This window comes from Perognathus longimembris, chromosome 1 (assembly GCF_023159225.1).
Source record: "Perognathus longimembris pacificus isolate PPM17 chromosome 1, ASM2315922v1, whole genome shotgun sequence".
Classification (NCBI taxonomy): Eukaryota; Metazoa; Chordata; class Mammalia; order Rodentia; family Heteromyidae; genus Perognathus; species Perognathus longimembris.
In genome coordinates, this window is record NC_063161.1 from 46355710 (window position 1) to 46370124 (window position 14415).

Here is a 14415-nt window from a genome sequence, read left to right on the forward strand (position 1 = left end):
CAAGAGCCCAATAGCTATACCCTTATGAACACATACGATGATGCTAAGTGAAATGAACTCCATGTTATGTAAATGACTGTTATATCACAGTTGTATCTACTTTCAACGTCCCATGTATATCTGTAGCTTCTATTATTGATGATGTTCTTGTATCACCTTCCTGTGGTTGTACCTACACTATCTCTGTAATCTTATCTGAGTATATTGGAAACCGTGTACACTGGTATTAGAACTAGGAAATTGAAAAGGAATACCAAAATTGACAGACACAACTACAGAACAACTACAAAAGCAATACTTGCAAAACTGTTTGGTGTAAGTGAGCTGAACAACTCATGGGGGGAAAGGGAAAGGGGGAGGAGGGAAGGGGGTATGAGGGAGGAGGTAACAAACAGTACAAGAAATGTATCCAATGCCTAACATATGAAACTGTAATCTCTCTGTACATCAGTTTGATAATAAAAATTTGAAAAATAAATTTTAATTTTTACCATAGATTTGTGCATAGTGTATGTTTAAATGTTGACAGACTTCAACAACAAAATGCTGGTTATAGTGTTGAACTCCTATCACATCAGCTACATGGGAGGCACAAACAAGACACTTTGACCTGGTAGGTCAAAATATGGGAGACCCCATCTGAAAAATAGCCCTACAAATACCAACCAATCAACCCCAAACCAAAAGAGTGAGTTAATGACTCAAGCAGTAGAATATCTGTGTAGCAAGGAGGAGTACTTGATTTCAAATCTCAAACTACCAATATAATAAAACAAAATAAGAGGGTTAACTTTCAGTGCTCTTCCTTTCTGTGCCATCTATTTATACCATGCAGGCACTTCCTTTATTATTTTTGTTTTGTTGGGGCAATGGGGCTTGAACTAAGGGTCCAGGTGCTGTCACTTAGCTTTTGTGCTCAAGACTAGAGCTGCACTACTTTAGCCCCAGTTCCACTTCCAAGCACTTATTTTATTTTAGAATGTTTTATGAACTAGTAATGATTTTCATCTTTATATTTCTGCTTATTTTGTAGACTCTTAAACAATAAAACTTACAACATGTAATTTCTTTACAGATTCCATTGGTAAAGAATTTATAATGAAAGCCAATAAACATTTAATATACATTTTGAGGTAACAATGTATTAGAATGTGTTTGGTCAAACTGCAAGAAATTTCACATTATTTTTATGGTAAGAAATAGTTGAGATCTGGACACCATTGCCTATAAGAAAATTTATTTCTGTTTGGGACTTTAAAAATATATATAGTGAAGAGCCCGCCCCCGCACCTTCAGCAGCCTGGGATCCCGCCCAGGGCCCGCCACAGTCAGCTGGGGGTTCCTGCCCAGGCTCACCACAGGCAGTTCGGAAATCCCTGCTGAGTCCGCTGCCCACTGTCACCAGCCCAGGGGTCCCAGCCGGGGCCACCGCCCACTACATCCAGCCCAGGGGTTTCAGTGGGGGCCTCCAGAGGCAGCTCAGGGGTCCCAGCTGGAGCCCGCTGCCTGCCCTGGGCAGCCCAGAGATCCCAGCCTGGTGCCACAGGCCCCACTGCCTCCTAGGTACAATGCTGCCACTGCCAAAGCCTTGGGAGCAACAGAATGGTTCCCCAGGCTGACCACAGTCCCTCAATCACTGAGGGCACACAACTTCTACCCACAATCCTCAGAGAACCACACAATCACCACTGCCCAGGACCTACAGATTCCATTGAGCCCAGGTTAATGGTAGGCGAGATTATAGGCATCTGGGGACAATATGAGTGAGTCAAAGGGGTTCTTAGAGCAATTTTATCAACCCCAAAAGAAATAAGAACAAGATTGTAATGGTATACAATCTAGCTACTGAATACAGGACACAGGCTTGGTTTTTACTTCTAAACGGAAATTTGTGCAGACACTAAATCTGATGTTATGTGCCTAAAAAGAGAGGGAACTTACCTATCTAGGATTGTGTACCTATAAGAATAGCACAACAGGACTTGGTAGGTTTGGTTCAGGTCCTAAACAGTGCCAAAGGGGGATAGCAGACTAGCATTCTAAATCCAAATGGGCAGAAGAAACACAAACAGTATGGCAAGACAGGGAATCTCATCACCTACTCAAAACAAACAGGAAACAGAACATTCAATTGAAATCCTAGAAGACAGCCCTCAAAATGCTTTACAAACTATGCTGATAAAAATGATAAATGAAATGATAAATGAAAAATGATAAATGAAAGAAAAATAAGGGTGTAAGATATCACAAGAAATATACACACTGCCCTATTATGTAACTGTACCCCTTTTGCACAACACCTTGTCAACAAAATTTAATTAGTAAATAAAAGAGAATTAACAATGAGTGACAAATCCGTAAAACTAAAAATAACATTAAATATCAAGATATTTTAAATAAAAAAATGATAAATGAAAAGTTTGAGTCTCTCCAGACAAGTATCCTAGAGTGTGAGGAGGCAAACCAAAGAATAATTCGTGAACACGAAGAATCCAATCATAAGTTAATAGAAGACTTCATGGCCTCCACAGACAGAATGATACATGAACTCCAACAGAAAGAAAAAGAGTCCCATGAAAAGATAGCTACTGAGCTAAAAGAGATTAGAGACAGCACCCAGAACCAAATTAATTAAGTAAAGAAGTCCATACAGGACCTAAGAGAGAATTACAGTAGAGATATGGAAGCCATCAAGAAAGATCAATCAGAAGGTGGGGAGACAAGAAACCAATTTGTAAGTTTAGGGAACAGACTGGATGAAGCAGAAGATCCAATCTCAGGAATTAAGGACAGCTTAGACATTATGGAGAAAGAACAAAAAACAATACAAAATCAATCCAAAAAGCAAGACATCAATCACTTCAAGAGCTTCACGATACAATCAGGAAGCCCATTATAAAGCTAGTAGGTATTGAAGAACACCTAGAGAAAGAAGTTAATAGACTAGGCAACTTATTTAACAGAATATTAGCTGAGAACTTCCCAAATATCCAGAAGGATAGGCCCATCCAGTACAAGAAGCATTTAGGACCCCAAACAGACCAGACAGGAATAGGACTTCCCATTGACACATTGTAATCAAAACAGGATCAATAGAGGCCAAAGAAAGAATTCTTAAAGCCACTAGGGAAAAGAGAACAATCACATATAAAGGAAAACCAATCAGAATTACTCCAGATTTTCAGTGGAGACCATGAAAGCGGAGTCCATGGAATGACATTTGCCACATCCTAAAGAATATCCCAACACCATTCCTCAATGAAATAGAGGAAGCAATTCAGAAATTCATATGAAACAATAAGAAAACCCTGAATAGCAAAAACAATCCTAAGTAGAAAGAACAGTGCAGGAGGAATATCAATACCAAATTTTAAGTTGTATTACAAAGCTATAGTAATAAAAACAACGTGGTACTGGCACAAGAACAGAACCGAGGACCAATGGAACAGAACTGAAGACCAGAAATGAACCCACAGACCTACGGCTACCTAAACTTTGACAAAGGAGGTAAAAATATAGGTTGGAACAAAGACAGCCTCTTCAACAAATGGTGCTGGCAAAACTGGGTCAACAGCTGTAACAAACTAAAACTAGATGGCTATTTACACCAATATCAATTCCAAATGGGTCAAAGACCTAGAAATAAAATCAGATACCCTGAAAACACTACTAGAAGGAATAGGAGAAACTCTAGGACTCCTTGGCACTGGAAGAAACTTCCTCAACAAAGGCCCAGAAATGCAACAAATCAAAGAAAGGTTGGAGAAGTGGGATTGTATCAAACTGCAGAGCTTCTGCAGGGTAAAGGACACAGCTTCCAAGATAAACAGAAAGCCCACAGATTGGGAAAAGGCCTGATATCTAAAATATACACCAAACTCAAAAAATTAAATTCCTCCAAAACAAATAATCAAAGAATCAACAGCTCTCTCAACAAATGGGCTAAAGACGTAAAAAGAAACTTCTCTGAAGAGAAAATGAGAATGGCCAAGAGTCACATGAAAAAGTGCTCTACATCATTGGCAAATCAAAACAACATTGAGATTCCACCTCACCCCAGTAAGAATGTCTATTATTAGGAAACCCAATAGTAACAAATGATGGAGAGGATGTGGCCAAAAGGGAACCCTACTACATTGTTGGTAGGAATGCAAACTTTTTCAACCTTTCTGGAAAGCAGTGTGGAAGTTCCTAAGAAGGCTAAACATAGAGCTCCCCTGTGACCCAGTAGTCCCACTTTTGGGCTTCTACCCAAAAGACTACAAGCAAGACCACACTGAAGCCACCAGCACAACAATGTTCATCACAGCACAACTTGTCATTGCTAAAACATGGAACCAACCTAGATGCCCCTCAGTAGATGAGTGGATCAGGAAAATGTGGTACATATACACAATAGAATTTTATGCCTCCATCAGAAGGAATGACACTTCCCCATTCATAAGGAAATAGAAGGACATGGAAAAAAATCATATCAAGTGAAGTGACCCAGACCCAAAGAAACATAAACCCTATGGTGTCCCTCATAAGGCATAGCTAGTAAATGATTAGGCTAGTCATGGTAGAAGATCAAAATACCCCAATAGCTACACCCATATATCAGATAAGAAGATGCCAAGTGAAATGAACTCCACATACGAAAACAAGTTATACCACTGTTGTGATTATCAACATGCTTGTCTGTTTGTTTGTTTTGCTTAGTTTTTCTTGTATCCATTTCCACCACTATATCTCATCCGAATACCCTGGATACTGTTTACACATGTATTAGAACTTGGGAAGGAAAAGGGAATATCAAAATTGAGAGACAAAGGGCAAAAAGACAAACCATTTCAAAAGCAATACATACAAAACCATTTGGTGTAAATCAACTGCACAACTCTTGAGGGGAGAGGGAAAGGAGGAGGGAGGAGGTGGGGAAAGATGAGGGAGAAGGTAATAAAGTAAACAAGAAATGTACTCACTGCTTACATATGAATCTGTAAGCCTTCTGTACAACACTTTGACAATAAAGAAAAAAAATTAATAAATAGAGCTCTTCCAATAATCCTAGGTGTCACATCAAGATGATAGATAATAAAGGAAAAAAATCAAATCAACAATGGTGCCAAATATATGGCTACTGACCTAAGAAAACTGACTATGTGTGTGTGTGCCATTATGAGGAATAAGAAAAAAATCCAATTAATCTATTTTAGAAAATTACCAAAGAGAGGACAATAGAAAGTCAATTTCATTTCTTCCATGTAACACTACTTACATTGTTTTCTCCTTGGGAAATAACTACTGAAATCAAAACAGTATAGACTCAAAGAACAAAATAATATATTTCATACTGAAATTTTACTTAATTTTTTTTAACATTTCCATACATTTTTAGTTGCTTTTATTGATGAATTCAAGGAGATGCTTAGTAATGATTTTTAGCATTGTACATGTTTTCTTAGTCACAAGAAGAATTTATAGAGATACTATGTCTCATCTTTATGTATTCCAAATAAAGTAAGTTTGATTTCCAATGCAGTTTTTAGCAAATTTACTAATTCATGACAGTCTCCATTTAATGGATGAACAGATGATTGGTCTTGATAAGAAAAGCACTAGAGATTATGGATTTACCAAAAATTTAGTTATAGAGGTAAAAGAGCAATCACTTTTAACATAAGTGAGAAAGGTGAAAATCTGATTTTAACAGAAAAGGAGTGTTGGTGCTACCCATATATATTTAAGTGAAGTAGGGAAATGAGATGCTCAGAAATGATTTCAGAAGTCTTTCTTCAGCTCTGTCTCTGGGGCTCCACAATTCACATCATCCCATTCCTTTACTTGAAGAAAAGACCATCCTGTCGACCATGCTCTTGAAGGCTTGCTTCACTTGCTGATTGCGTAGTGTATAGATGAAGGGGTTCAGGAAAGGAGTCACAGAGGTGTAGATCACAGCTATTCCTTTGCTCAAAGTCACCCTCTCCCTTGCTGAAGGCTTAATGTACATAAAGATGCAGCTGCCATAAGAGAGGGACACAACAATCATATGGGAGGAGCAAGTGGAAAAGGCTTTCTTCCTTTGACCTGTAGAAGGAATTCTCAGAATGGTCTGGATGATATTTGTATAGGAGAGAATTACTAGTGTCAAGGTGACCATGAGTGTTACCACAGCTAAAGAGAATACCATGAGTTCTATAAAGTGTGTGTTTGTGCAAGAAAGCTGCAAAAGTGGAGAAAAGTCACAGAAAAAGTGATCGATTGCATTGGAGGCACAAAAATCTAATTGTATCAGAAGGATGACTGGAGGAAAGACAATGAGAAATCCTGCAAGCCAGCAACTGAAGACCAGAAGCATACAGACCTTGTTGCTCATGATGGTTGTGTAATGGAGGGGTTTGCAGATGGCTACGTAGCGATCATAGGACATGGCTGTCAAGAGGTAAAATTCTGTCGCGCCTAAGAAGATGACAAAAAATAGCTGGGCCATGCAATCATTGTAAGAAATGCTTCTGTTTCCTGTTGTGATGGTGACAAGGAATCTGGGAGTGGAGGCAGATGTGAATGCTATTTCTAGGAATGATAAGCTCTGAAGAAGGAAATACATGGGTGTCTGCAGATGGGGATCTGAGAGGGTGAGGATGATGATGGTCAGGTTTCCTGTCACACTGAGTAGGTAGGTGACAAGGAGAAAGAGCAAAAGCACAACCTGCCACTGAGGGTCATCTGTCAATCCAAGAAGAATAAAGTCAGTGACTGCTGTAGAATTTTTCATGATTTTTCTCTCTTAAGAAGGCACCTTCTTATTCTAGCTGTGAAGAGTTGAAGAAATAAAAATATGTCAGTAATGAAAAAATGTCCTTTAAACACAATTTGAGTGTTTCTGCTTCATTTTAGTGTAATATCCTCTATATTCATTCATGTTATAACAACAGCAAAGATGTCAATTTTGTTCATGTAAATATATAGACTCATATAAATAATGTAACACATTAGGACCTTTATTTTATTTTATGTTTTGTGCTGGTGTTAGGTCTTGAACTTAGGTCTGGGTGCTGTCTCTGAGTGATTTTATCACAGGCTAGTACTTGAGTCATAGCTTCACTTCTGGATTTGTTTGTGGTTACTTGGAGATAAGAGTCTTTCAGCTGATCCTCTCTTAGCTTCTTCAGTACCTAGGGTAACAGGTCTGAGCCACCAGCATCTAGCACCTTATGTACTTTTTATAATAATTTTATATATCTCAATATTTCCAATGGTTACAAACTTGTTAGCAAGATAAGTAAGTTTAGTGATCTAATGTGAATTATGAAGTTCTTGGTTAATAGTTTTACATTGTATGCTGAACTGTAGGATATAACAATTTTTTATTAAAGTAATCATCTTATTATATGTACATATCAAAATATATTTTAAGTCAAGAGTCAGTGGCCCATAATCTTTTCAGGGTGATGTGTGAGGAGTATAGCTGACAAGTCTGTGAGACATTTATTTCTGATCAACCATCAAAACTAAGAAATGTTGTTATGGATTAAGAGGTGCTTTGTTATCTTTGAGCAAAGAAAGCTCCAGTATGGCACAAAAATCAAACAAATGTAAAACTAAAACTAAAGGATAATTGAGACTGTAAATATATATAACATCAAAAGTGACCTAAAACATATGTATTTTAAAATTATTCTTACTTTTTGGTTTTAGAGAGAGATTATTTTGTTGTACACCAGAGCAAAAGTTTAAAAATCCATTGTTTATAATCTCATATATTAATCTTCTAAAATTTACTTTATTGTTTATTTATTTTTATGTCAGTCTTTGGTGTTGAACTCAGGGCCTAGGCCCCGTCCCTGAGATTTTTTTCTCAAAGCTAATGCTCTATCAACTTGAGCCACAGCACTACTTCCAGATTTCTGGTGGTTAATTGGAGATGAGCATCTCATAGACTTTCTTTTTTTTTGTTTTTCAAATTTTTATTATCAAACTGATGTACAGAGAGGTTACAGGTTCATACGTTAGGCATTGTCATAGACTTTCTTGTCTAGCTGGCTTCTATGACCCTCAAATCTCAGCTTCTTGAGAGGTGGTATAAGCTACTGGTGCCTAACTTACTTTATTGTTATTAGAAAGGTGATGTATAGAGAGATTTAAGTTATACATATCTGGTAATGAGAACATTTCCTTTCACACAGTGTCTTTCATTCTCTGGATTTCTCCCAGCCCTATGCTCACATATTAATTTTAAAATACTTTTTTCATTATATTCCTCTGCATTTTGGTATAAAGCCCTTCTGCATGTTTCAACATATTCCCTGAAAATTTGAGAAGGAATGAAAACTTCAACTTACAACAATTAAAAACTTGTTCCCACTACATAGCACAGACTGAATTTTTGTTTTCATTTCTGGTTCATTAAAAAATTTCTCTCTTAAAATTTTTTGTTCAGAAAATATTTTTCTGCATGCATTCAAACTTTTACAACCCACTAAAACAACTCAGCAGTCCAGAGGAAAGAAGTTCTGTCATTCTGTGTTGAGATGTAATAGATGGGATGTGTTCCAGGCTAAACCCATTGTTTTAACTCCAATAAAGTTAACTCACCATAAGAAAGGCATTTTGTATCTATGCATCTATCAGAAAGAATGACATTGGTCCCTTCATAAGGAAGTGGAAGGACTTGGAAAAAAATCATACTAAGTGAAGTGAGCCAGACCCAAAGCAACATAGACTCTATGGTTTCCCTCATTGGGAATAATTATAGTACACGCCTAGGATAATCCTTGCAGAAGATCACAATAACTCAATAGCTATGTCTATATGAACACATAAGATGATGCTAAGTGAAATGAACTTCAAGTTACGGAAACAAGTGGTTTGTCATTGTTGTTATTTTCAGCATACCATATGAAATTATGCCCTTTTTCTTTTGTCTTTCTTTCCCAAGGTTTTACCTCTGATGTTACTGTAATGGATTTTGGTACCCTGGATATTGTATATATGTGCATTGGAACCGGGGAAGGGAAAGGGAATACCAAAATCGAGAGACAAAGGATAAAAAGACAAACCAATGCAACAGCAATACTTACAAAACCATATGGTGTAAACCAATTGCATAACTCATGGGGGTGGGGGAGAGAAATGGAGGGAGATGAGGGAGGAGGTAACAAGTTGGATAAGAAATGTACATACTGCTGGGCTGGGAATGTGGCCTAGTGGTAGAGTGCTTGCCTCGTATTCATGAAGCCCTGGGTTCGATTCCTCATCACCACATATATTGAAAAGGCCAGAAGTGGTGCTGTGGCTCAAGTGGTAGAGTGCTAGCCTTGAACAAAAAGAAGCCAGGGACAGTGCTCAGGCCCTGAGTTCAAACCCCAGGACTTGGAAAAAAATAAAAGAGAAATGTATACACTGCCTTATGTATGAAACCGTAACCCCTCTGTACATCACGTTGACAATAGAGAAATAAGAATACTTTTCTTGAATCCTTTTCCTTGACCACCAGTATATCATGATCCTGAGCTTTGATATATAAAACAATACTTAGAAAAGCCTAAACTTAACTCTCTTTTTGGAGCTGGCCTTGGTCACATGGTCCTCTTGTCTCAGCAACCTTCCACTTCAATGCCCTTCTGTAATTTTAATTTTGCATAATGCAAATGCTCCTTCTTACCTTTTTTTCTCAAAATCATAAAGTAAGTTTTCCAAGTATTTTTTATTCTTTTGTTGAAAGATGATAACAAACATTCAACATTGAAGGTAAGTTCTGAAGGAAGATTTTTCTTTGGTCCTGAATTTTATTTAAAAATCATGCTAACCACTCTTCATGTTACACATTTAGTTGTTCCTTTTCAAGTTGATTATAAGCTTTGGATATGCTGACCTGTAAAATAATTTCTATACATTTTTAGTGTCCAAACTATTTAAGCCTGTAACTTTTCCTTTGTATTAAACTGCATAATATTTTCTAAGGATTAACCAGCTGGTTTTGTAGGTGAATGGATCTACATAAACTTTTTTTGTACAAATTTCTGGGAGGGATAAATTCTCACATTCCACTACTATCTCACAACCATCTCTCAGGTGATTTGCAACTTTTAGTCCCTTTTCTTTACTATGATGGGTGCTAATATTCACTTGTATGTAAAACTCACATTGTGAAAAACTATAAAAGATATCCATTTTAAGTACTAGAAACAAATTTTCTTGAACATTTTACAAATATGATTCCATGGCTTCTTTATATCAATCATAGTACAAATTATTGCAAACTGGTATTTAAATAAGAACATGAAAAATCCTGCAGTCCTACAAATCACAAAACATTTATGTTATTATTGAAAAATGTGTGAAGCTATTGGCTTTCAGTATTCGAATTTTTTACTATTTGTATAATTCACCCAAATTGTGTTGTTTGCTTTTACTTGTACATAATGTATGTAATTGAAATCACTTGAGTAAAAACACAAATTAAACAAAAATCATGCTCCTTAAATAATACTTACTCTTTTGGTGAATATGACTGGTTTAGTCCATGTCATTGCCCATGGTTTTTTAATTTGCATAAGCATAAGGTCTTTGGGATTTTTTTTTCAGAGTTTAATAATCCATTCTTCTCTGTCATCTTATATTTGTAAGCAAACATCCAGATATTGATAGCAAAAGACAGTTTAAAGAAATACTTTACAATGTTTACAGGAAGGACAGGCATCAACCCATTTACAAATATGAATCCAAATAAATATGAAGTTCTAAAGTTCCAAGTTACCCTACCTATGCCACTAAAGAGGTATTAACTTGACACTTGCAATGAAACAAGTTACATGAAATGAGCACTACTGTAATTTTTTTCCCAGCTGATGGATGATAAGCTCTTCTGTGCAGACACAATGTTATTTCTGCTAGCCAGAATTTGTCTAATCTATTTACAATGGACCCAAGGGGCTGGATGAAAAAACAGGAAATGGGTGTTCTCCATCTATTAAGTGCTAAACAGCATCCTAAATTAGTATTCAATTTTAAATAACTGAAGTGATGGTAGCCTGAAATCAGAGCAAAGACATGGAAAGATTTACATTGTCATCATTATTGATAAAGACTAAAGAATGAAGCAATAGAAAGTTGTAGTCTTCAAGTAGAAATAGAGTAAAACTTTGAACAAATGATATTTCCCAGGGATGTGTTATTTCTTTTAGGGGAAATTAGAAATGCATTAGTAATGTTAGATGTCCTGGCCAGATAAAGTACACCACACACTTCTGAAAGGAGAGGAAAAGTTGAATGCCAGAGAGACTGGCAGGCTGACTTTATCAGGACAGAGAACAGCAGATGTCTTTATGCTAGGGAGGGGTATTTACAGGGAAGGAGCCTGAAAGAAGATGGGGACTGCATTGTGAGCAGGAGGCCAGGTTAAAATTAGTGGCCAGGCCAGGGGGCCATACTGGGCCAGGGTGACCTTGAGATTCAGGCAGCCAGGCAGAACCTTGGCTGTTGTAATGTCGGCCCTCACACAGTGACTTCATGCAGCTATCAAGTAGCAAGTTTGACTAAAGAGTCATGTTCAAAAAAGTTAGATTAGAGCTGGGAATATGGCTTAGTTTTAGAATGCTTGTTTAGCATGCATGAAGCCCTGGGTTCAATTCCTTAGCACCACATAAAAAGAAAAAGCTAGAAGGGGTACTGTGGCTCAAGAGGTAGAGTGCTAGCCTTGAGCTAAAAAGAAGCGAGGGACAGTGCTCAGGCTCTGAGTCAAGTCCAGAACTGGCAAAAATAAAAAAGGATAATAATAAAAAAGTTATCTTCTTGCATCTCTAATTTTATAATGAATCCATCCAAGTGGACACTTGCTTAAACTACCTCATGCACATTTTGTTTAAAAGTTTTCTTTGTGTGAAATTTTCAACAAGTATCCCTAATTTTCTACTTTTTATATTTGCTGAAAATAAAATCATTTTCTGCAACATTTATATCACCATTGGCAATTTACTTGAAATATTAGGCAAATTCAAGAAATAAAAAAATTAGGGTATTTGATTTAAAAGAATTGAAAGGTGGATTAGAGATTACCACTGATCAAATTGAAGTCCTACATTTTAAATGACCAGTATGCCTCCTATACATTAGCAAGATTGATTCAGTTCTGAACAAGTGAAAAATCTTTGCATTTGCCTAAACATACTGATGAAACAGAATGTACATTTGTTGTGCTGAACTCTGATATGTGCAAATATTTGGACATCAGTTCATTTCTGTATATGACAATTTGCATGGCTTAAAGGAAAGAAACATTTTTTTTTGCCAGTCCTGGGGCTTGAACTTAGGGCCTGTACACTGTCTCTGAGCTTCTTTTGTTCAAAGCTAGCACTGTATCACTTGAGCCACAGCACCACTTCTGGCTTTTTCTGTTTATGTGGTACTGAGGAATCAAACGCTGGACTTCATACATGCTAGGCAAGCACTCTACCACTAGCCCACATTTCCAGCCCAAGAAAATGTCTTTTATAACACATAATATTATTTTTAATTTTCTATAGTTTTGTTAAAACCAGAGAGAAATGAACCAATCAGAAGAGATTGTGTTCATTTCGCTGGAACTGACAAATGACCCTCAGCTAGAAATTGAGGTTTTCCTGTTTCTCTTTGTTAATTACATCTTGGGGCTATCATCCTGCTCACACTGCTGGACCCCCCACCTCAAGAGTCCAATGTACTTCTTCATTTGAAATTTCTCCTTCTTAGAAATCTCATTCACCATAGTTGGCATCCCATGCTTCTTGAATAGCATTCTCACAGGAGACAAAACAATCTCCGACAATTGTTGTGTGATTCAATTATTCCTTTTTTCCTATTAAGCCTCATTGAGTTCTACCTCCTGGTCCCATAGCCTATGTCTGCTACGTGGCCATCTGCAAACCCCTGCATTACCCACTCATCATGAACAGCAAAGTGTCCTGACAACTGGTCCTCAGAGCATGCAAGGAGGTTTGATGTCCAATTAATAACTTTAAAAATGTTTTCTGTAGTTGAATAAATAGAATGGTTATGAAATTTCCGTGATAGTAATTTAATGTCAGTACTATTGTGAATGCAATATTATTTATGCCCAGAATAATGCAACACATACTTGGCTTTGGCTGATATTCATTCTGATTTACTAATTCCAGAAAAAGTTGTGAAAAAGAATACACAAGACTGAGTGTTATGTGGAAATTTGATCAAGAGATACAGAGAAGCCACATTTTGTGAGGTCAAATTGTGAGTCTTTATTAGAAAGCCAGTGACATGTCCCCCTAAAACTTGCAGCCTCGAATATACTTAATACAGTTAGAAAGCTGAACCACAGTGGTAGCAAAGGAAGAGCCAAAAAACAATCTCAACAAACTAGATCAACTCTAATAGAGAGTTGAAAAGAGAGGCCATGGTGACCTGAGGAGAGTCAGTGAGCCATGGTGCAAGATGGCGAATGAGCTGGTCAGGGCCTAAATAAATAGATGGTCAAGAGGCAGGATCACAGGGAACATGAGAGTTCAAAGAGTCACTTGAGTTCATGGTATAGGTTTGGCAGGTCCAGTAACCTATTGTTGAAGTGCCCGCCCTTGCCTCTAGGAAATTAAGCAATACACATCACCTGTGGGTGAAGGTGGGCCTTCACCTGGAAGAGTTTTCAGATATTCTCGATGATCCACCTAGTTGCCAAGATAGCACCAGTTAGACCCAGTTCCAAATTTGGTAAGGATCTTAAGCCATAGAAGGTGTATGCTGCCTTTGGTGTAGTTTAGTTTCTAGTCCCTTCTAGTTAATATCTCTGGCTAAAATAAAGACACAAGCTATACTCCAAGCTCATTAAAACTAGGGGTTAAAGCACCATACATTTAAGAACTTTAAAAGTTTACATTAACAGAGTATTCTTAAAAAGCAAAAACATATAACTAAGTAATCTAGGTGCATTTAACGAAATGTGGCCTCCTTTACAAGTGCAAATAAAAATCCGACAACACTTACATTTATTATTTTGGATTTTCACTCATTTACCTTAAAGAAAAAACCCTTGCATTTAACAGACTTCCTACCTGAAGGATAGAAACCATATTGGCCATTTCACTAATTATAACTGTAATAGGGGTAAAGATCAAATGAGAACAATGCTACAAGTTTCCTAACAAAACTTTTCATCGGTGAAATTAGAACTTATTACTTAAAATATTAGTGACCAGTATGTTGTGCATCATGTTTTTGGGTTCCATTACAAACTAATTTTCAGCTGTTGTGATTCTTAAGATAAAAATATTTTTAAAAGAATACAATGTGAACATGAACATAAAGAATTTATTATGAGCCTTTAAAAAGATGACATCCAATCTAGATCTGATATATTGTTTACAAAACCTTGGTTTGCATTAAAACCTTTTTTGTTTTATAATACTTGAAAATAATATTGCATCT

At 36.9% G+C, this 14415-nt stretch overlaps 1 protein-coding gene across 1 annotated transcript; it reads right to left on the minus strand.

The window, feature by feature from the left end:
• Positions 1-5809: 5809 nt before the first annotated feature.
• On the minus strand, positions 5810-6757 carry LOC125348236 (olfactory receptor 6C75-like). The gene has a single exon (XM_048341297.1). The coding sequence runs from the start codon at positions 6755-6757 to the stop codon at positions 5810-5812; it is 948 nt and encodes a 315-aa protein (XP_048197254.1).
• Between the last annotated feature and the right edge of the window lie 7658 nt (positions 6758-14415).

Bases quoted from the DNA above. Each gene is read 5' to 3' on its own strand.
- LOC125348236 (XM_048341297.1), bottom strand. From the start codon at position 6,757: ATGAAAAATTCTACAGCAGTCACTGACTTTATTCTTCTTGGATTGACA.